The sequence below is a fragment of the Callithrix jacchus genome, chromosome 19 (assembly GCF_049354715.1).
Source record: "Callithrix jacchus isolate 240 chromosome 19, calJac240_pri, whole genome shotgun sequence".
NCBI classification, from domain to species: Eukaryota; Metazoa; Chordata; class Mammalia; order Primates; family Cebidae; genus Callithrix; species Callithrix jacchus.
In genome coordinates, this window is record NC_133520.1 from 12,016,048 (window position 1) to 12,040,296 (window position 24,249).

Genomic DNA, 24,249 nt, shown 5'->3' on the forward strand with positions numbered 1-24,249 from the left:
AGGACAGCGGCTTGGGCAGTCTCCTGCCAGCGCCTCGCCCTCCTCATCTCCCCAAGGGGCTGGAGCGAGAGGGAGATGAATTGGGGCGATGGCGAGATAGCGCGAGCGGGAGATAATCGTTATCACCAGGGTTTTTCTTCCAGTGATGGGATCTGAAAAGATCTATCACGCGGGGTAGCTTTCCCGGAGGCATAAAACAATAGACGTGAACCTCGCGCTGCACACAGCCACAGGGACGCTTGTCCGTGCGTCTGTCATTTCTGCCCCCACAGGGCCGGTTTCCCTAGACGAACACCCAGAACCTTGAGAAATGCCACGAGAACCTACCCACCCACCCGACCTCCACATTCGGCCCGCTAGGAGGGCTTCCCATCCGCTTTCTTTGCCAAGTTGCTGCAGTTTCAAAGCCTGGACTCTGGAGGAGGGATGCGAGGGCACCTAAGGGGATTGGAGATGGAATAGGGTGGAAGGTGAGGCGCTGGCCTAGACCAACATAGGGGCCGCAAAGCCTGGGGAAATCCTAGGAGCTGACCCAAGCCAATAGCCCGCGAGAGACCGCCCTGCTTTAGGCCGGGCGTCCCAGAGAGCAGAGGCGCGTGGGGGAGGGCGAGGGCGGGCTCCTCTGGAGGCGGCGGGCTCCAGGCCGGGCTCCGTAATCTGGTCAGCAATTGGAGCGGGAAGGCCGGGACAGGTAGGTGACAGGGGCGCACAAGCCCGGCAGCGGTATCCCGGGACGCCTGTACTACTTCCAAGCCCGTCTTCGAGTACCCTTAAGCGCGCTTGGGACCCTGGCGGAGGGACGGCAGGCGGCGAAACGCAGGCCGTCGGTTCTGGCGCCCCGGGCGCGGTCTTTGCAGGGACTGGACAGGCAGAGATTCGCGTAAACCCCTGCCTGGAGCCGTGGGCGGCGGGCACACCCCGCAGCCGCAGCCCCCTTGGCACTTGTGCGTTTTTCCACTCTTTCCAAACCGGATTCTGGGGCAAACAGAGTAACTTTTGCGTTTAAGAGGAGGTAACTTGTGGGCAGCGGTGTTAGGAAAGGCGCGATTGGGTCAGCAAGGCCACCACAGAAACTGCATGGGGAACCCTTTTCGGTTTTTGCCCTTTGGGGTACGAGTAGAGGTTAGGCGTTTGACCTTCTGTGTAGGGTGCAGGTTGCTGCACTGGGCAAAGGTGGGGCACTGGAAAGAAAAAGCACCACCGCCCTCGGCCCCCCCCCCCCCAGCTAGGCCCAGGGGCGGGCTTGGCCCCCACGACGCAGGCCTGAGCGTCCACAGAGGAGCAGAGCAACTTCCTGCACCTGCGGACTCTTCTCTCCCGGTACCTGGCTTCAGCTGCAACATACTCAATCCCCACACCCATCCTTGTTGACTGTCCTATTGACCCCGGTTTCTGTGCGACATTTAGCGAAGCATCCTCCCGAATTTGGGGAGTTTGGTGTGGGGAGCGAGTGTTTGTTATCTTCGGGAGGCTTTATTTTTAAGGAAGCATCTAGAATGAAAATGAAAATCTTACTGAGCCAATCACAACCCACAATCCGGCCTGGCCAAAAGGAAAGGGGAAAGGAGGGCAGTAAATTGTGTTTAGGAATCCCAGTCAAGTAGATTCCGGTGGGTCTGCAGGTGTGAGTAGCAGGTGCAGCAAAAGGGCGTCTAGGGACGGGTGAGGGCGTGCGGGGTGATTAGTAAGAAAGAACCCAAGGCAAAACCCCACGGCCCCATCCCGCAGCCCACGCTCACCCTAGAACTGGCACCACCAAGCAAGCGGTGATGGGACCCGGGTGCCCGCGTTTGCCCTCCCGGTAGGCCAGAGCCTAGGGTCGACGGACGTAAAGTTGCTGAGTGGATTATTGCCGCTTCTGGGAAAGGAAACCTGCGCTGCAGGAACTCCTCTGTGCCTTCTGCACTCACCTTTTGCACTTCCATCCAAAATTCTGAATTCTGGGTTACCTACATTCCTGTCCCAGTGCCTCAAGAAAACGCCAGCTCCTCAAAGTGCTTCCCGCTTTCCCTCCCAGTCACTTCAGTACTCCCGGAGGGAAAACCGGCTCCGGAGCCCCCTCCGCCCCCTGGCTTCCGCAGCCACCCTCCCTGGGAGCTCCGCTCTTGGTCCCTCCCGGCCAGTGCCAGTTGGAGTGGGGGATTAGGGTAGCAAAGGTAGGTGGGTAGGGAGGGTCAGATAAATGGCGCGATTCTTCCCCCCTCCCGCAAAGGTAACAATACTACTGTAAATTCTAATCCAATTAAATTGCATCTCTCTCTCCGAATCTGTCCTCTCACAACTACTGCAAGTGGGGCGGGGGTGGGAGTCAGGTAGTCCCCGGAAAGGGGGGGATCTTGAGCAAAATGCACGCCTGCTCCTCTCATTTGTTAGCTGCTTGGGTCAAAAAGTTTGCTATTTATAGGCGACACGCCGCAGCCCGGATCCTCGTGCCGGCTTCCGAGTGCAAAGTGAGAGCGAACCCGGAGGCGCCCAGCGGCCCGACTCCGTCGGGTCCCGTGATTTGTTTTGTTTTATTTCTGCTCTCACGCGGCAAGCAGCCAGGAAGAAGACGTTGGGGAACCCCGAAACGCCCTCTGGTAGTAGCAAGGAAAGCAGTTTTGCAGTCGGTGAATGTGAGTCCACGCCTGACCTCTCTATGCGCGCGGGCGAAAAGGCTGGGAGGAGGCGCAGCAGCCCCGCCGCCTCAGCCACGCGCGCCCCTTGCTCAGTCCTTCGCCTCCGCCTCTGCCCCTTCAACCTCCAGCTCCACACTTGTCCCTCCTCCCCCTTTGATTTCTCCCTTCTCATTCCCTGTTTCGCAGCATCTCTTACCCTCCCCTCACCTCTTCTCTCAACTTCCAGCTGAGTTTGCATCTGGGCACAAAATGAGTCGAGACTGGCCTTTACGTGGGAGGCGGGGTGGGCGTGTGTGTTTCATAAAGAATAAAAATGTGCGGGGGTGAGCGGTGTGCGGGGTGAGGAGGAGGAAAAGCGCGTGCCCAAGCCAGCCCCAGAGCGCAGCCCGGCGCACTGGGGGAGGGGACGAGGTGCGTCCAGATGGAGACCTTTCCTTTCGCAGTGGCTCCGACCTCGAGATGAGGACGCAGTGCCCATGAAGCCTGGCAGTTTGGGACCGTCCCTCTGGAGTGCGGGGACAGATCTCTCTTAATCAAAATTTCAGAACTGCCCTGGGCGGAAAGCGGGGAGAGGAGAGGAAGGACATGGGCTCAGGCTGGGACTAGTCGGAAATAGACACAAGGTCAGGTCCCTGAATTCCAGGTAAACTGGGCGCTGGGACACCATTTTCCAGCGGCTGCAGGGCAGGACTCGCGTGCAGTGAAAGCAAAGGCACAAGCGGATCGTGGCGGTTGGTCCATAGGCCTTGACCTTGTCCTCTTTTTCTAAATGACAGAGCTACAGACTCTGCGGTTTTAGAAATCAAACGTCAAGGGGACTGGGGTACAGCAGACTGGCGGGGTTCCTTGAGCCTCAGCCCGGAGCGAGTGGAGCCAGCGTTGCTGCGCCACACGCGCGGAGACGATCTGTGCGCGGAGCCGCAGCCAGGCGCTCTTTCTCGCAGGTGCGCGGTGGCAGGCTGTAAACTCACTTATGTGGGTCAAAGTGCCCTTTCCGGCCTGAGCTGAGGCACACTTTTGAGGGGTACGGGGTGTAGAGAAGATTATAACTAGAAATAACCCCGGGCTTGTATCCGTGGAGCTGAAAACGAGAGGCCAGAGCAGGGAGCAGGGAGTAGGGAGGAGTTAAGAACAGGTAATGAGATACCGCTGTTCTGTATCGCTCGACCCTGTACCTTCACTACACGCATCTGGATCAACTTTTTAGGCACTACCAATTTCTCCTTCCTCGGTAGATGTCACAGTTAGAGTCCTCTTTTAGCTACACCCCCCACAAAAGTGCCCAGGAGGCCTTTGCGGATAGACTGGCAGGGAGAGAAGATTCAGCACTGCTCTGTGTCGGTGCCGTTTGGAGACCTACTCTCCAGAGCTCCTATGCCCGAAGTTCCCCGTCACAGAAACCCTGGGGGCTGAGGTGCGGTCTGTTCCCAGCCCGCATCCCCAGTTCCCTCCCAAGCTCACATTGCAGCAGCAGTCTGGTTCAGACAGGACCCAGGACGTCTACATCTGGCCCTGAGCTGCCCGGATTCTCAACCTGGCCCCCCCCCAAACCGCTTTCCAAAACTCGACTGCCAAGTTAAAAGCAGAAACAAGTTTCCGCCACTAACTGAGCCACATTTCGGGATATGGGTAGGTGTGAAACTTAGTACATCTTCCCAGGCAGAAATCGGTGGCACTGACCTCTAAATGTTGGAAATCAGGGGCTGGAGGTGCGATATCTCAGTAGCCCTCATCCCCATTCCCCTACAGTAAATGCGCTCAGCTCTTTGGTTGAGAGTTTATCTTAGCGGCTGGTCTTTTCCCTAAGCCCCAGGGGGAAGGGAGGGAAAGAAGGAGAGAACTGATCAAAATAAGAAAGGCAAAAGTACAGGGAAAAGAGAAAAGGGACAGACTCGATAAAGGAAAAGCACAGTTAAAAACAAAAAACAAAAAACATTGCTAACGTTCTTTCCCCCTTGTTCAGTTTGAAAAGCCCAATACTTTGGAGCGAAGGAGTTAGCCAAGAACAACCCCGCCTCACCCCCAGGTTCCCGGCTACTGACCAATTAGTCAGCATGCCTCTGCCCAGGCACTGACCGGCATTTCTTAGACTCCACAACTCCTGACCTTCGGGACCTTCAGACACATTTAAATACTCCAGCCCCAATGTTTCTATGATGCGCATCGCTCAAGTATTGGCCAAAGTTGGAGAGGGCCTGAGTGCCAGCTCCCAACACCTCCAGCAATTTTGCTTCAGCATAAACTCTGGGTCCTGAAGGTGGGGTGCTAGGCTCCAGGCTCCTGGGTAGCGGTGGGAACAGAATGTTAATCTAAATAATTCATTCTGCTTTTAGGAATTTTAGGAAACACTGGGACTTTTCCCGCCTCTAACAGAAATCTTAGAACTAGGGAGCTTCAGTTGCTTAGGGAAGTGACTTGCTCTGGCTGTGAGCGGCAATGCTGGCCATATCTTTCTAGTTCGTGCTCCCGACAGCAGGTTCCTTTCTGGCCTGTCCTTCCCCGCAGTAGGCCTCTGTGGCATGGCCTCTAGAGCCCTGGATTCACAGTCTGGGGCTCTAGACAGGAAGGACCCCAAGTTCTCTTTTTCATTGTGAGTAAAGGTGACATGTCTACCATGTAGACAAAACTAGACAACAAACCTTTGCAGTATGGAAGGGAGGTGGTGACAGAGAATGGGGAGACCCATTTGTTTCCAAATTAGTTAGTGAAGAAAAGAAATTTCATTTCCTCCAAATTAGCTCGTTTTCAAGAAACTCTGGAAAATGACAGGAAGAGGAATTGTCCTCTTACAAAGACTTCAGATCTGTGACCTGTAGCCTCCAAAAAGAGACAAGGAGAGAGTAACCACATACAGGTGCCTGTAACCCCCCCAAGAAGAGGCACAATTTTCCATGCACGCAGAATTAGACAGAAGTGGGTACCTCTGCCCATTTGCACATGGGCCCTGCTTTTCTTAGATGGCCTTAGATCATAGTTATAAGTGGTGGCCACCATTTTACCAATAATCAAAGCATAACCTCTTGACAGTTCCTAAACTGTGTTTTTCGTGGTGCCACTGGCTGCTATAATCAGCTTGAACCATCCCAGACCAAGATAACTTTATGAGCCTTAAAATTCCCCATGCTTCTCAATACCACTTGCAATCCCTCAGCTGCCATCCTGTCTCCTCTACCAGCATGGCTGTGCATACTAAAATGGCCTGACTACCAATTCTAGTTCTTCCTCTCCCTTTTCCCAGCTAGATCTTTGACTGGAATTAAGAATTACTTGGCCTAGCTCAAGGTCTCACACACCTGTAATCCCAGCACTTTGGGAGGCCAAGGTAGGAGGATCACTGGAATCTGGGAATTTGAGACCAGCCTGAGCAACATAGTGAGACCTCCCTCTCTACATACATACATACATATTACTGGGTGTGGAAGGATGAAGGCAATGGCTAAACTTTTTCTAAAAGTTGGAACAATTTCTTTGCTGCCTCCTTTTCTACTCTGACTCCCAGCACCTCTTTCTTGGGTTAGCAACTCCAGAACACCAGCAATGGGGTCTTCTTAATCTTGTGTTCTCCCTTATTGGGATTTCTTTTTCTTAATGATGATTGTGTAGAGGAACTGAGTATAATCTCCTTCCAAGATTTTATTTGATCATTAAATTTACACATTTCAAGGCAAAGAGCAGAGGCCTGAAATCCAGATGGCAGGAGGGAGGGAATTATGGAGAACCCAGAGAACTAAGTGACTCTTTGACAAGGAAATTCAATTAACTTGATGCTCTCCTATTATGTCTCACAAATTTTAACTCAGATTTTCCCCTTAAGTGAAGAACTAGAATTCTCTGATTATGTGACTATATGAGCCACACATATGGGGCTGTATTCTGGCTGAGCATTTTTAGATGTTGACCCTTGAATATGTGTTCAACCTGCAAAGTCTTTTGTGCCCTCCAATATCTCGCTTCATTTTCACATGAAATAAAAGCATTTACTTTCATCCAATTCTTGGTCACCTTCAACAGGTTGGTTGCAGTTGCTGTATTTCTCAAATTTCCTTACAATAACAGCACATGAACCAGATATGTTTGGATTTTGTGGGACAGGATTACTCCCACTTCAGTTCTCCAGGTAGTTCTAGCTAAAACTGCCTTTGCTTTCACCTGAGTTAGACACATACTTGAGTTGAGAGTGAACATTTTTTTAATCCTGAATTAATCAAATGCTTGTTTACTGTTTTTTTTTTAATTTTCTGCCTATTTGGAATAAACCTGGTCATTAATAAATATGATTATATTAACATTTAAATAGACATGTCATAGAAGATGAACATGACTTTTTATGTAGAAATTTTCTTTGAGGTATTTAAAAATCATAGGTTGGGTATTTGCTTCAGGAAATTGGACCTTTGAAATTAATGGACAACTGAACTTATTTTTAGAACTTTTCATTTAACTGTAGCATACTTATTTAGAATTATATTCTCTAATCCAACTGAATCTGCCATTAATTGCTTTAACAAGTATGTGTTTAAATGAGATTGTTTCAACATATCTACCTGTATAACCTATTTGACGGGAGTTTACAATTCAGAAAAATTAAATTTGGGGCAATATAGTATATTCTATTGACTCATTTATTTAAGCTATATTTTACTGCCAATGTCCTAATAGTTTTAAAAAAAGACATTTCTTTGTGGGGGAAAATGTAGAAAATGTATGTCTCTTTTTTTCAGGAAGGCTTGATGGTTACTTAGGCTCTGATGTTCTTTATTTTTTTTCTGTCAAAAATACATCATTGCTTCTGATTCATTGATCTCATATAAATTAAAAGAAGATTCAAGTTACTGATTTCTGAAAAATTATATCCCCCTCTTACCAGAATAATTGATATTCAGTTATTTTTAATGAAACATTTTAATGTAATTTAGAAGAGAGAAAATTCTTACATTCATTAATTGATGATTGCCAAATTAGCTAAACTATTGACAGTGAACATTTGGAAGTGAAGATGTAACATCAGGAAAGGTGACATTTCAGGTCCAGTGCAGTGGCTCACACCTGCAATCCCAGCTCTTTGGGAGCCCAAGGGAAAGAATTGCTTGAGGCTAGGAGTTTGAGACCAGCCTGAGCAACATAGTGAGATCCCTTATCTTAAAAAAAGAAAAAGAAAAATTAACCAGGCATGGTGGTGCATGCCTGTGGTCCTAGCTACTCAGGAGGCTGAAGCAGGAAGATAGCTTGAGCCCAGGAGTTCAAGGCTGCAGTGAGCTAGGATCCTACTGCTACACTCCAGCCTGCGCCACATAGTGAGACCCTCCTCTACATAAATAAGTAAAGTTGCAGTTTCTGCTATGGATGTGACAAATCAGGGATGATATTAAAGATTAAAGGGCAAATGATAACTGGCACAATGAAATAAAGGGAATAAGGACAAGGTTTCAGCTGCTGATTGTCGAGATGTAGATGCAGTTTTCTCCTTAAAATCATTTGGGTGATATTTTGTGTGACATTATTTTATATGGGAAAAAGAAGCTCTTGCTTCTTCCACTGGGGGTTCACGTAAATACTTACTTTTTAGTGAGGTAAACTTCACATAGCATCACATTTATCATTTTAATCATTTTAAGGAATATAATTTAGTGGGTTTTTTTTTTTACAACATTCACAATGATGTTCAACTGTCACCAGCATCTAAATCCAGAACATTTTTATCACTCCAGAAGGAAACCTCATCCCCTAAGCAGTCACTCCTCATTCTTCCCTCCCCTTCAGCCACTGCCAAGACTTAATCTGTTTTCTGTCTCTGTAGGTTTGTCTATTCTGGACATTTTATAATTGGAATCATTTAACATTTGGCCTTCTGTATCTGGCTGCTTTCACTTCCTATCTTCGTATAACTTCACTTGTTGTCAAGGTTCATCCACATTGTAACATGAGTCAGTTCTTCACTCCTCTTTATGGCTGAATAATATTCAGTTTTATGGATATATCATTTTGTTTACACATTCATCAGTTGATAGACATTTGGGTTGTTTCCGCTTTTGAGCTATTATGAATAACGCTGTTGTGAAGACCTGTGTACAAAGTTTTGTTTAAACATGCGGTTTCTGTTCTCTTGGGTCTAACTTTGTTTAGGAACTGCTTCCACAGTAGCTGAATAATTTTACATCCCCACTGAAAATGTATGTGGGATCCAATTTCTACATTCCTTATCAACATTTATTTTGCTTTATTTCTGATAGCCAGGCTAGTGGGTGTAAGTGGTAATTCACTGTCATTGCGATTTGTATTTTCCTAATTTGTATATTTTCATGTGCTTATTGGCCATTTATATATTCTCTTTGGAGAAATATCTATTCAGAGTCTTGACAATTTTTAAATTGGGGTTTTTGTCTCTGTTGTTGAGTTGTAAGAGTTCTTTATACGTTCTGAATATTAAACCCTAAGATACAGGATTTGCACATATTTGTATTTTCTCCTATTCTGTAGTTTTTTTTTTACTTTATTGATAGTGCTGTGTTATTCATACAGGTTTTTAATTTTGATGAATTCCCAGTAGTATGTTTTTTGAGACTGGGGTCTCACTACGTTGCCCAGGCTGGTTTCCAACTTCTGGACTTAAGCGATCCTCCTACCTCAGCCTGAGGAGACAGGAGTAGTTATTTTTAACAATCAAGACATTACATATCCATGAAAAGGCTCAGATTAATCACAACACAAAACAAAAATTTACAACCCTTAGTAAAGAGAAGACATTTCTTTAATGCCCAACCAACTTTACCAAATGCAGGTTATCAGGGAGTATGTAAAGTTAATGCTGTTCAGGGAAAGGAAACAGGTAGGGCTACATTGACCTTTTTCTTTAAAGAAGTCCTGAGTTATTCAGATAGGGTGCCCAGCCTATGAATGAGACCTTTCATCTGAGGATGACAGTAGTCATTATTTTTTAAATTATCATTATCAAATTCATCTACCACGAAATTTCAAATAATCTCCTGTTTAAATAACATTAAGGAGCTGCCTTAAACCAACAACAACCAGGAAAATCTAAAGGTTGACATGCTGTTTCTAATTCAGCAGTTTCTAACACACAGGCCGCAGGAGTCAGATGGCATGCTTGTAAAGTCCTTGGAGTCAGAGAGAAGAGAAACTAAATCATTGCAAAACATTTTTAAGACAAAACTTATAAAAGAGTAAGAATATCAATGGATATTATTACATGTAAAGGCTTTGCCTATTATTTTGAATTGGTTGCTTTTAGGCAATTAATTTATTGATTAAAAATAACCAATGTGGTGGTTTGGATAAGATTTTTATTTTAATTGTTTATTGAGTAAGAAAATGTATGATGGACACTGGTTTGGAGACCTCTGATTTTGTCCACTAGAGGTCTTGGATCAGATTGCTGTATTGGTCATTTTATGGAGTATGCTAATGGGCAAACCCCTGGATATTCCCTAGGTACCTGGGCACAGTGCCCTTGCATGGCCAACAAGCACATGTGTGGCTGTCACCTGAATACATCCTAAGGGATCCCAAGGGAAATTCAGTTTCCTAATCTGCAGAATAACACCTTTATCTGACAATTCTTGCAGGGACAAAACGGAATAATATGTGAAAATGTTTTCTACATATGAGGCATATTTATTTAAAGAAATTTGGATGCTTTAGTGTTGTTTTTTTAATGTAACACTCACAGTCTACCAGATATTGCCCCAAGATTTAAAAAAAAATTTTAAAATTAAACAATTCTACAAAGTGGGTACTATTATTTCCCCCCATTTTACAGGTTAGAAAACGGAAGCATGGACGTTTTCTGTAACTTTCCCAAGGTCACATAGCTGATGAGTTGCAGAGCTAGATTCTTAGGCAGTCTCACTCAGGAGTTCATGTTCTCAATTATCTACCACGTTATGCTGCTTAGAATAAAATGATCTAGAGATTTCAGATGAAAATCTGAATCTCTGTATCGAATCAACAAATACTTATTGAGTACCTATTATGCATTAGACTTCTCCTGAAACATTGGAAGGTCTAGCAATGCTGGGGCTGCTCTCCTGCATTCTCTTATGGCAACCACCAGCTGGAGGTGACTTTCAAGGCCATCTTTTGATGGGGTCACCAAACTTGGCATGATTTATTCACCTGTTTACCTGCATAAGCCCTGTCATTAATCACGTTTGTTACTGCAAACATAAGAAACGGGCACAAAAGATAGCTTATAACCAAAACATATAAGCAAAAGGCAGTAATACACATAGAAAGTGAACACTGTGGCATGAGTTTAGCTTTGCAAAGTTCTCTTGCTGTTAGCATTAACCACAGAGCAATGAGACTTTGGACAGGCATTTACAATTTAAGTGTTTAAAATCAGAAGAGTAGAAAACAACACAAAAAGCAAATGAATATAAATCAATATACAGGGAATATCATTGACACCCCACTAACTGGAAATCTCTAATAATCTTTTAAGCAGAGATTTTTCAGTTTTAGCATTTATTTCATTATTTTATGCACAAAAGGTAAATAAGTAATATCAGATCTATTTAAAAGCAGGCTTTTGAATATGCCACAAAGTTGGGAAATAATCAGCCCAATGTCTAACGCTTTCAAAGTCTTCATGCAGTACAGTTGGGCAGTGTTCATAGCAATTGGCCTGAGTAGCGTGGGCTCCAGAAAGGTCTTTTGAATGGAGGGATAATTGAATATGTAGAGTACCATATTATCATTACATGTATTCCAGTGCACTCTAATTTTTAAACAATGGTTAATTATTATTAATGAGGTTACTTGATTAGCAGGAACCTTCTTTTTGTACATGTGTCTATACCAAGCCAAGTTTTTTCTAGCCATTTGCCTACTTAAGATTAAAGAGTCTGCTTTTTGAAGATCTGGTACCAAACAGAAGAAATATTTTAATATTCGGTGTGTTGTGGCCAATGTCACATAGCTTGACCCTCACCATGATTTGGCCAACACTATGTTCATATACATGGGCCAAGTGTACTATGGGATTTGCCAGGCTGATGGCACACATTTGTATAGCACAGTTGGTCAAGCCATTTTATCTGTGTCTAAATAACCAGCAGAAAACCTTTCTGTGCTGTACCACAGGTGTGATATGATTTGTTTACTATTACAAGATATTGAAATAATGGCAAATTTATTGATTTATTGAACAGTATGTGTTAAGTATCTGTTAGGTTTCAAGGTAGAGTTTTATAGACACTTTCTTCCTACACAGTGCTATGGGGTGGGGTAGGTAGCTAGGTAGGTAGGTAAAGAAATGTATTTTGAATCCCACACAGAAGAAAGTGAGACTTAGAGATTACTGCCCATGACTTCACAACTAGTCTGGATGCTGATCTGAGACTCAAACCCAGGCCTGTGCTAAGTTGAGGCCTCCTCTACCACAGTATCTCTAGATCAGCTTTTCTGAGGGTTCATTCCATCCAAAAACCTATGTCAGAATGACCTGGGTTATTTGTGGAAAATGTAGCACCCTGGGCCCGGCTCTAGAAATACTGAATCCCTGGCACTCAGAAATTTCAGTAATACCCTCAAGAGTTCTCATACACAGCAAATTTAAGCATCAGGGATCTAGACACCAAACATCTTGAAATATTTGGCGAGGTTAATTTGATACTAAGGAAGGACAGTTTGAGGGGAAAGAAGTTGTCTGACCACATATGATATTAATGCATTTTTAATGTTGCCTTACACATTGGGATTTAAATAGATTCCAAGTAATCTTCCAGTTCAGGGAGGTTGTTCTTACTTGATGTAGTCCATAGCTATGGGATGTTTTTAACATGTAGTTTTACAAAGTTGGTTCTTTAGGACCCTACTACCACAAAATATTCATTAATTTGTCAAATATTTATTAAAGTATCAAATACTATGCTAAGCACTTGAGGAAAAGAAATGAACAAAATGGCATGGTTCCTCACCTCATGGACCCAACCCACTATCTATGGAGGGAAGATGTCAACAAGTGTTTTGTCTGAAGATTTTTCTTTCAGACAAATGCATTTGTGAAACAATAAACTCAAAAATGGATTTATCACTCTAGGATGTTTCAGAGTCTAGTATGTACTAATAGGTACTGTGAATATCTGAGAGAGGACTATGGTAGGTGATGTTTTCCAGATTTATCACAGCATCCTTTGTGTGGACAGTAACTCACAGGTCTAGTGCTATATGGGATACTCCTGTGAAATCCTGTGACCCCTGGAAGGCCCAGTACCCTTGTGATACTGGTATGGATATAGAGTATATTATAAAAATGGAATCCCACTTCCCTCTGTCCTCAGGGTAATCTTGTTCTGATATCCTAGTGAGCACTGGGATATAGGATAGGCAATGGGCAGACTTGTGAGAGAGCTAGTATTTGGGGATACAGAGCAGCCCTGAGCTGTCTTCGGAGGCCCTGGAGTGAGAACTTAGACATGGAATGGATCCCTGGATTTGTCTCCGGTCTCTTCAGCTGGGTGATTTCGGTCCCAGCTCCGGTCTCTTCAGTTAAGACTGAGGGTTGTTCAGCTTCAGGAATTCTGAAGCCATCTTAGACCATTTGGTGTGAGATGGGCAGCATGAGAGGGGATCACACAGCATCGTGTTACACAGAAGGCTGTTTACTACTTGAGGGATCCCCAACCTGTGTCTAGGGACGTAGAATGAGTTAATTTGCTGAAAAATACCTCCTTTCTATGTATTGCCTACTTTTATAAGGACCGTTGTTGGATAAAGGAAAATACAGGCGTTTTCAGTGAGCTACCTAAGTTCCAGTACCTTGTTTATTTTCTTCTTCTTCTTCTTCTTTTCCTCAGGCAGTGGCTATAACTAAGTAGAACAAAGTGACCTGGCAAGTGCTCAGATAACTCAAGAGTGGTGTATTCATCTGATGGATGGATTTAAATAGTTTGGTTGTTGACTTTTATCAAATTACCCAGAAAACTGCCACATCACCACCTTGACTGATGCATGTAGAGAGTGCTTAAGGAAGCCTCTTCAGAACTGATTGTTTCTCTTAGGTATCATAATATTTGAGATGTGTTGCTTTATTGTTAGTTAAGCACATGCTTTATTCATAAGCAGGTCTTACCACACATGCTTCCTCATGGATACACAAAGTGAAATCAAGAAAAATAGTAGTATAGTAATTCAGATAGTCATCGCCTGAGTAAATACTTGGGACAAACTGCTTTATTCCTCCTTTCCGGAGTTGCCGAATAAATGCTTACTTCTTCATTCGTTGCGAGGAGATCTCAAATCTCTTAAGTGTTGGTGTCTTCCATTTAAAGTCTAAGTTCAGTTTACTCTTTTGATCATTTTGAACAAAGAGGAGTTAAATGCAATTGCTGCCTTCAGGAAGCTTACACATTAGGCTCAGAGATAGTCAGGGAAGGTGAGTGCACATATCGTTATAATATCAAACCAACATCTGGAAAGCACTAAATGCAAAGGTTATATGTGCTGTGATAGTGGCTCCAAGGGGTTTCATCTGCCCATGAAGAATGAGAGAAAGCTTATTCCAGGAGATTGCTTTGAGGCTGGTCTTTTAAAATGGGTATTTTAAAACAATTATTTTCCTTTTTTAAGTTTGGGGGTGCATGTGCAGGGTGTACAGGCTTGTTACATAGGTAAGCATGCGCCATAGTGGTTTGTCGCACCTGTCAACCCATCACCCAGCTATTAAGCACAGCATGCATTAGCTCTTTTCCCTAATGCACTTGCCATGCCCCTCAACACTCCCCCAACAGGCCCCAGTGTGTGTTTTCTCCCTGTGTCCATGTATTATCATTGTTCAGCTCCTGCTTATAAGTGAGAGCATGCATTGTTTGGTTTTCTGTTCCTGTCTTAGTTTGCTGAGGATAATGGCTTCTGGCTTCATCCATGTCCCTGCAAAGGACATGATCTCATTCTTTTTATGGCTGCATAGCATTCCATGGTGTATATGTACCACATTTTCTTTCTTTTTTTTTTTTTTTTTTGAGACGGAGCTTCGCTCTTCTTACCCAAGCTGGAATGCAATGGCGCGATCTCGGCTCACCGCAACCTCCGCCTCCTGGGTTCAGGCAATTCTCCTGCCTCAGCCTCCCCAGTAGCTGGGATTGCAGCACACGCCACCATGCCCAGCTAATTTTTTTTGTATTTTTAGTAGAGATGGGGTTTCACCATGTTGACCAGGATGGTCTCGATCTCTTGACCTCGTGATCCACCCGCCTCGGCCTCCCAAAGTGCTGGGATTACAGGCTTGAGCCACCGCACCTGGCCCACATATTCTTTATCCAGTCTATCATTGATGGGCATTTGGGTTGGTTCTGTGCCTTTGCTATTATGAATAGGGCTACAGTGAACATACACGTGAATGTAAAAAGGTAGAAGTGGTAGAGCAGAAAAAGGAAGAATTGTGCTTAAAATTTTGTATACAAAGACAAGAATGTAATTAATACACTGAAATAGAAAAACCAAAGGCCTTTTCGGTACGTAATAGAAGTGTATGTAGGATGGAGGAAGAAAGTGAGTACTAACATTATTTAGGGTTCCTTAGGCATGATATACTGTTAGATATATTATTTATTCCTTTTCATTTTTCATTTCCATGAGAAACAAAGCAGAATATTATCAAAGCCACTGCTTCACCAAAGATTCATGCACCATTTCTATTGGATAGCTTTTCTGCTGGGAAGTGACTGCTAGGGGGATACCATTTCCTAGGCTGTTTTGTATCTAGTTAGGATCAAATAATTGCTCTCCACAACAAAATTACTCTCAACTTCCAGGCTAAAGTGGTTAAGAAGTGTGTGTGCCTTTCCTATCATGGGCTATGGAAGTGGCTGTAAATAAAGGAAATTAAGATCCTAAGGGAGAAAGAGCCGCTGGATGAAGAAGCCTGGGTCCTGCTGTATATACACCTGGGCTTCATCTGAATAAGAGATCTTCATTGTAAGAGGCTACTGAGATGTGATGATTGATATTTTGCAGCAGTTAGAGTTATCTTAATACAGGTATCATCACTATAGGCTCTGAGAGGTAACTTAGTCAAAACCACATAACTAATAAGGGGTGGGGCTAGGATGCAAATGCAGGTGTGTCTTTAGATTGCTTTTCTTTTTCTGGTCTATTCCCATGGTTTTAACTACTACTGTCTACATGCTAATGAATGTCAGTGCTCCCTTGTCAGTCTAGGCCTCTCTTTGGAGATCCAGAACAGTGTTGGCAGGTGTCTCTTGGATATCTTTACTTGAAAGCCTATATTATTATTATTATTATTATTATTTTTGAGACAGAGTTTCGCTCTTGTTGCCCAGGCTGGAGTGCAATGGCGTGATCTCGGCTCACTGCAACCTCCGCCTCTTGGGTTCAAGCAATTCTCCTGCCTCAGCCTCCCGAGTAGCTGGGATCACAGGCACGCGCCACCCATGCCCAGCTAATTTTTTGTATTTTTAGTAGAGATGGGGTTTCACCTTGTTGACCAGGATGGTCTTGATCTCTTGACCTTGTGACCCACCCACCTCGGCCTCCCAAAGTGCTGGGATTACAGGAAAGCCTATATTATTTAGCATATAAAATAAGATCCCTTAAAAATGGAGCTACAATATATAGTGGATGAAATAAGCAAAGTTACTTTCTTAGAGAATAAGTGGTCCAACAAGAAGAATGATTGATCTGGCCTGTCTGCTTCATCTCCATATTGCTTCCCTGCCTTCCTCTAAGGTGTTGTGTCATTTTCATAGGTAACCTAACTCATGGTTATCTGAGCAGAAATTCAGGACAAGCAATTTCCTTTTAAGCAAATGGCACAGAGGCTGCCTTCTTCTGCTCCTATTATACCATCAAGAACTTAGTCATATGGCCACAGCTAGCTGCAAGGGAGGCTTTGTAATATGGTTACTAGCAGGTGGTTAGGTTCTCAGCTGAAACATCATTAGATGAAATAGGAAAAACCATTTTGGAAGGCAGTCATCATTTTGGTACAAGAATCTGGCTCTCAGATATGAAACCTCAATGAATTTAAAACGATACTCAGCCTTTTACCCAAATTGATGCTTCATCTTATATTCCCTGAGTTGATGAACAGCCACACCATCCTCCCAGATGTCCAGGGAACAGGGTGGTGTGCTTTGACTTTTATTTTTCCTTCCTTTCCATTGCCAGTCATTTTCATCTCCTAAATGTCTGTTGAAACTGCCCGCTTCACTTAACCCTCTGTTTTTATCTCAGTTCGTGCCTCATCATCTCTCACGTAGACTTGTAAGATGGCCTCCTAACTGGTCACCCTGTCTCTAATATCAACCTATCAAGGACATCCTTCACACTACCAGGAGAGTGATTTTTCTAAAATGCAAATCTGATCATCATTTTACTCCCTTTTTACAACCCTTCAGTGATTTCCCATGGCAAAAGTCCAAATTGCTTTGCAGAGCACAAAAGGCCCTCTGTGGTTTAGTCCCGGAATCTCTCCAGCCTCATTTCTGACACTTTACTATTCCCCTCCCCAAAACTGATCACACTCACAGCTTCAGTTATACTGAGCAATGTCAGAATGTTGCATTTCCTTTTGTCTCTGCTCATGTGTTCCTTCTGACTAAAAAATGAGAGAGAGAGAGAGAGAGAGAGAGAGTGAGTGTGTATGTGTGTGTGTGTGTGTGTGTGTGTGTGTATACATCAAGACCCAACACAGCTGATACCGCTCCTGTAACCTTATCCCAGCCCTCCCCCAGGAAAAGTCCATTACTTTTTCCTTGTTATGTTTCATTTATTCTACAAATGTAATGGATTGGATGAGTGCCTCTAGGCACTGTGCTAAGCATTGGACACAATGAGCAGAAATAGATATGGTCCCTGCCCACGTGGAGCTTATAGTGTAATGGCAGAAGCAGACATTAGTGAAATGTTCCCACAGACAATGTGAAATTATAACTGTGATAAATACTATGAAGATGAAAAAAATGGTACAATTATGAGTCCATTACAGGAAGCCTAGTAAGGGAGACTTTACCAAGGAAGTATGTTTGAGCTAAAATGTGAAAGATGAAGTAACCACATGAGAAAAATGAATTGTAGGTAGAGGAAACCGTGATTCAAAAACCCTATGTTAAGAGGAAATTTGGGATGTAGGAAAGGGTTGAATAAAAACCGGGTTCAGTGGGGGTGTGGATGGCAAAGTGAGGTATAGGATGAGGCAGGAGAGGTAGAGGCTAGACTCTGAAGAACGCCGTAAGTCATATTAAGGAGGTTTCTCTTTATTCTAAGAGGAATGAGATGCCACTTTAAATGAGATAAAGAATATTTAATCAGATTTTTGGGTGGGGGAAATTCAATCTGGCTAATGTTTGAATAATGAATTTGAGTATTAGCTGACTGGATGATGCTAGACTTGTTAGTTCAGGGAAGAGATTCTGATATATTCAATTAAGGTTGTGATAGTGGAGATGAAATGAAATATTTGTAGGATTAGGTATGAAATTAAATATTTCTAGGATGAAGGAGTGGGAGGGAGGTGTCAAGGATGGTCCCTGTATTCCTGGATGTATGGCAAAGGTGGTCATGGAGGCCAGGAACCTGGAAGAAAATTCGTGTGGAGAGAGTTTGAGTGTGCGGTGCCTCGGAGAAATCTGAGGGGAGTCATCTCACTGAACATCAAGCTTATTTCTATTACTTCGTATACTTTTTGATCACTTTTGTGTATGTTTCTTTTTATTAGACTGTGAGCTCCTCAAAGGAATGGAGCAACATCTACCTATTATTATTGTTAATCTTTTCCATTTTTGTATCCCAAGTACTTACTACACTAATACACAGTATTTACCCAGCAAATGTTAGTGAATAAATGATCTAACCGACCCCAAGACCCACCCAACTTCTGCCACACCAGTAATCGGAAGGATAACAAACTGGAAAGGCAAGTTGGGCTCAATTGTTGAGTGTTTTAAATCCCTGGCTAAGGATTTACATTATGACACAAAACATAATTAAACCTTAAGTTTACATTTACTTTCCAATCCAACCTTTGTTTCAAATAATGCCTCTGTTATTTTTAAAATCATATAATGTTTACTCAAGGGATAGTCTTTCCTAAGTAAATCAAAGCCAACCAAGCTACAAGAAAAATATAGAGATCGTGCTATAAAAACAAACTATGCCCTTATGCTGCAGGACAAAATGAGATTAGAATGAATGCACGGGAAAAGGGTTTGCAGATACAAAAGAAATACTATTTATTTTTTAGCTCTTTTTCTTTTCATTTGTATAGGAGGTTAGGATTCAGTCTTTAGGGCAAATCTAGAGAGGGTTTCAGATTTACATGGTCCATTGTTGGGTTATTTTCACAGCATGTATCTTAAGGGATTAATTTTGGAGAGCTACCACTGTTTCTTGGGGTCGGAGTGACAGAACAGTATTTTGAATCTGTTGGATTTAGTCATAACCACACAAATGGCCTCTATCTGTGATGAAACAAAGCAAGTTCAATAACTTGCTTTGTTTCATCACAGATAGAGGCCATTTGTGCAGTGTCAGGGATGTGGACCCCTTAAAATTGATTTGTGCAAGACCTTGTTTGTGCACAGTAATGAATAGTGCTGTTTTAATTTCATTAACACAAAGTGGCATGAAAATTATTTTTAATCTACCCCTGAAATTGGATACATAGTTCTTTATTGTTTCTTGAAATCTATCTGTATCTGTGTCTGGTCTCTCTCTCTCTCTCTCTCTCTCTCTCTCTCTCTCTCTCTCTCTCTCATCTATCTATCTATCCATCCATCGATCCATCTATCTTATCTATCTATCTATCTATCTATCTATCTATCTATCTATCTATCTATCTATCTATCTAGTTTTTAGAGATAGGGTCTTGCTCTGCCCCCAGGCTGGAGTGCAGTAGCATAATCCTGGCTCACTTCAGTCTCTAATGCTAGGCTCAAGTGATCCTCTAGCCTCAGCCTCTGGAATAGCTGGGGCTACAGGTATAAGCCATCGTGCTTGGCTGATTTTTTATTTTTTTTCTAGAGATGAGGTCTCATTATGTTGCCCAGGCTGGTTTTAAACTTGTGGCCTCAAGTGATCCTCTGGCCCCGGCCTCCCACAGTGCAGAGATTACAGGTGTGATCTACCACAACCATTCTTAAATCTACATCTTAGGCTCCCTACCTATCTTAACCCCACATTAACTATGTAGATAACTGAAGCCAAAACATGTATTTTTCTCCTTTATGTGCATTCTTTTTGCATGTGTGATTCATTCTCTTTGTAAGATTACATAATCCCTTTCTAATGTGAGCAGAGGGAACAGTGGTTGACTTGAATGAACGCACAGTTTCTTCTTGTTGATCTTGATGAGAATCAGAATTGAGCATCATGTGACTGATGGCCCAATCATATTGATTTTAATGACTGGCTGTGGCAAGCAGGACTATATAGAGCTATAGACTCTGAGGCCAGACCTACACAGTGCAAAGTATAGCTGTGACAGTTTTTCAGTAACTGCAGGCCACAAAGATAGCCAAACTGAATGTAGATCTTGGGTCTGCTAATGTTTGCATTCAGACTTTTAGTAGAGGGGTTAAGAGCCCAGGATTCAGAATCAGAGTGTTTGGGCTAATTTCTTTCCTTAGCTATTTACTAGTGGTATAGCCCTGGGCAAATTATGCTACTCATGGTTTCTGAGTTTCCCCACATGGATAATGGGATTAATGGTATACTTACTGCAGAGGGTTGTTGGGAGAATTTTAAGTGTTATTATCAGTACAATATATGGAACAGGATCTGACTCACAGTAGATACTGAATAATTTCTAGCTATTATTATTAGATTAGGAAGATGCTTCAGATATGGACTTTATAGTGACAAAGATGAATTCGTGAAAGCAAGGTCAGTGCAACTTTTGGTGAAATGTAAATAATTTTGAACTTTTTGGTGAAGCATTAAATATACATCATCTGCTTGACCCTTATAAATTAAATTATTTTAGAGACTGCTTTCTATAAATGTGCTCTAAAATTAATGACAGTATCAAAAAATATTCCAGAGAAGCTAAAGATATGATGTCATTTAGTGAAGATTGAGGACCTCAGTTTGGTAAAGAGAAAGCTAAAGAAAATTACCAAGTTGAACCTGGAAATGGGTTTAATAATCATATACGATAATATCAAGTATTTGTTGAGTGCTTATTATTCCATAATATCTTCATTTCATTTTTAAATTAATTTTATTTATATATTTTTAGAGACAGGGTCTCGCTCTGTCATCCAGGCTGGAGTGCAGTGGTGTGATCATGGCTCACTATAGCGTTGAACTCCTAGGCTCAAGTGATCAATCCATCTCAGACTCCAGAGTAACCTGGACTGCAGGAATGCACCACTACCCTTGGCTAGGTTTGTTTTTGTAGAGATGGGGTCTCACTGTGTTGGCCAGGCTGGTCACCAACTCCTAGCCTCAAGCAATCCTCCTGCCTCAGCCTCCCAAAGCCCTGGGATTACAGGCATGAACCACTGTGGCTGGCCAATTTTATATCATTTTAAAATTTCATTTATTTATTATTTTACTTAATCCTCACAAAACTCCATAAAGTATTGTTATTCTCATCTTTCATATAACTAAGCCGAGGCTTACAGAAGCAAGGTGGCTTTTCAAGGTTCCATAGTTGTTTAGTCTGCAATTCAGGACTTGAACCCAGTTATGACAAATGGCAAAGTTAGTCTTTTTAACCTCTATGCTGTCTTTCTCTATACATGCTATTGTTTATGTTAATAACTGTCAATATGGTATTTTTGGGTTTACAAAACACTTTTAAGAGTCCTATAAGGTAAGCATTTTTCAAGCCCCAGTTTTACAGATAAGGAAACTGTTGCTTAATGAGGCTGACTGATTTGCCCAGGAGTCTTCAGTTACTACATGCCCCATTCTTAATGTTCCAAACATTTAAATTTATCCTCAATCCCCTAGTAGAGATTCTTGCCAACTCTATACCTACCACTAGCCCAACGGGCTGATGTAGGAAGAGAGAGAGAGAGAATCAACAGAGTCATCAATGGGGAAGGTATTCAAAGAGGAGGGAGAGCAAACAAGATGTGGGAGGAAAGCAGAGCCCTAACTTTGCTCACACTGCCTTTGCAAGTAGGAAGCATCGTGGTTGCCACATTCTCAGTCACAGGAGGACTGACTCTTTTCCTTTCTTGTCTTTCATCAGTGATGTAAAACAGGAAATATCAAAGTTATACTTAAGTAAGAATATTCTGACAGTATGGGTTTTGAAATATTGAGGGGTTATGAGAAACTTCTTTCCTTATAAGACTGTAAGACATAATATTTGTTCTATTACCATGTTTTATTTCAAGCAGGCATCCTTACAGTCAAAGCATTCAGCTTTTTGATCAAATGTTGCCCATTAGTCTAATAGATGCTACAGGAGCTCTCTTCTTGAAATACACCAGGAAACTCAGGGATTGTTATTAGTTTGGTTTGAATTAGTAGCAAACCATTTTACTCTATTTGGGAACTTGCCAATGAGATGACAACCAGAGTTAGGACCTGCCAGCAATCACTGTTATCCCTAGTGATGGCTTTATACATTCCTCTCAAGATAATTAAGATATTTATATCCATAAAATGGAAAAGTGCCTGTCTTAATCTATTTTATCTATAATGCCTCCATAGAATCCAGACATTTTAGCAGGCTGAGTATGAGATCAGGATCTTGGGGAAAAAACACACAGTAATAAATATTTTATTGTTTTCTCTCCTTTCTTCATCCACTTAGGATAAAATTTACCCTCGTGAAATATCTGTGAAACTGCTATTCTATGGATGGGAAGTCATCCTCCTATAAACTTATTCATGAATTTATTTTATCAACTTTATATTGAGCAGATATTAAGTATCAGGCACTGTTGTGGGAGCTGAATAGTTATGAAACAGACAAAAAGTCCTGGGGCTCTCCTGACTTATGTTCTAGTGGAGAGATACTTAGTAAGCAATATGAGTAGGTAGATGGACAAGAAGAAACTGTTTCATATGTCCTCAGATAGTGAAACCTGCTATGAAGAAAAGAAAAAGGAAGGGGAGAGAGCATGGGAGGGTGACATCTAGATCAGGTAGACAAAGAAGGCATCCACGATACAGTGACTTTTGAGTATGGACCTGAAGGAAATGAGGATGACGACCTGACAGAAGTTTCAGGGAGGAGCATTTCAGACAGAGGGCCCAGCAAGCATTAGGGTACTAATGGAGGAGCATGACTGGTATGTTTGAGCAGGCAGGACAGTGAAGCTGGAGAAGTGTAAATTAGGGGATGAGCATAGAAGATGCAGTAGAGATGTTGTTGGGTGGGTGGGGGAAATGTTTATAGACCATATAGGTCCCTGTAGGGCACAAGTTTGCAAAATTTTACCTCCTGTCATGCTGAAACCAGGCTGGTTGGGGCAGATAGGAAGAGGCTGTTCTGGATCGTGCATGGATGAGACTCTTTTCATGTCAAATGACATTTATTGAAAAGCAGCCACATGGCATGTACTGCACTATGCTCTGAAGATCCAAAGAAGAAAGATAAATATGTTTCCCCCAAGTTATTCAGTCTGGGAGAGGAGACTTAAGATGCTGCATTCTAAACTTGATATTCCCCATGTGGAGAATTTTAATGCAGGTAAGAATAAATGCCTAGTCATAGTTTCCCTAAAAGCTGAGAGAAGAAATTCTTTTTTCTTTTTCTTCTCCCCCTCCCTCTTTTTTTTTGAGAAGGAGTCTTGCTCTGTTGCCAGGTTGGATTGCAGTGGTGCCATCTTGGCTCACTGCAACCTCTGACTCTCTGGTTCAAGCTACTCTCCTGCCTCTGCCTCCTGAATAGCTGGGATTATGGGCATGTGTCACCATGCCCAGCTAATTTTTGTATTTTTAGTAGAGATGGGGTTTCACCATGTTGGCCAGGATGGTCTTGATCTTCTGACCTTGTAATCTGCCTGCCTCGGCCTCCCAAAGTGCTGGGATTATAGGTGTAAGCCACCACACCTGGCTGAGAGAAGGAATTCTTAAAGGGAGGAGTAGCATTGTGGAGGCACACAGTGACACATGGAAACCTCTTTCCCTCAGCAACACGAAGTGCTGCCCACTTCCCTACATGAAGCACATCCCACCAGAAAAAAGACATCATTAACCATAAAAACCTTTTGGATCTCCATGCACAAATGACAGGTGCACCCCATTCAGGACAGTAAAAATGTTCTGTAAATAAACTGAATTTAGGTTCAATGAATTATTTTCAGAATCAACTCTGAGTCATTAGTAACACCAATAAATTTATGACTGGAATGAAGAAGCACCTCACATTGATTTGGTTCCCATTCCCATTAGCGTAAATGTTCCCATTATGTTTTGTGCTGAAGTTAGACCACAGCTGCAGTTAGACACCTTCATCGGTGAAAACTAATATTTTTTCAGCCTTGTTCAAATTGCTGTGCAGCAAGAATGCAGTCTTGCTGGCTGACAGGCACTGTAAGGAATGTAAGATCTTGCTGGTGCTGCCCTCTGTAGGGAGACCACAGGTGTGAGGAGATAACAGAACTCGAAAAGTGCATGGGGCTTCCTGAAAACTCTAAGGCCCACAGCAGTTTATTCATCACTCACCAGACATTTTTTTCTGTGTTGG

At 42.9% G+C, this 24,249-nt stretch overlaps 1 protein-coding gene across 4 annotated transcripts in view; it reads left to right on the forward strand.

The window, feature by feature from the left end:
• Nucleotides 1–2,429: 2,429 nt before the first annotated feature.
• ESRRG (estrogen related receptor gamma) overlaps nt 2,430–24,249 on the forward strand; it is a 656,445-nt gene continuing 634,625 nt past the window's right edge. For all 4 annotated transcript variants that reach the window (XM_035280541.3, XM_078356579.1, XM_054248101.2 and 1 more), the window contains exon 1: nt 2,430–2,615. Coding sequence is in view for 1 of the 4 variants with exons in the window: in XM_054248095.2 (XP_054104070.1) it covers nt 2,614–2,615 (2 nt within the window). In the remaining 3 variants the exon portion in view is untranslated. The remainder of the gene's footprint in view (nt 2,616–24,249) is intronic.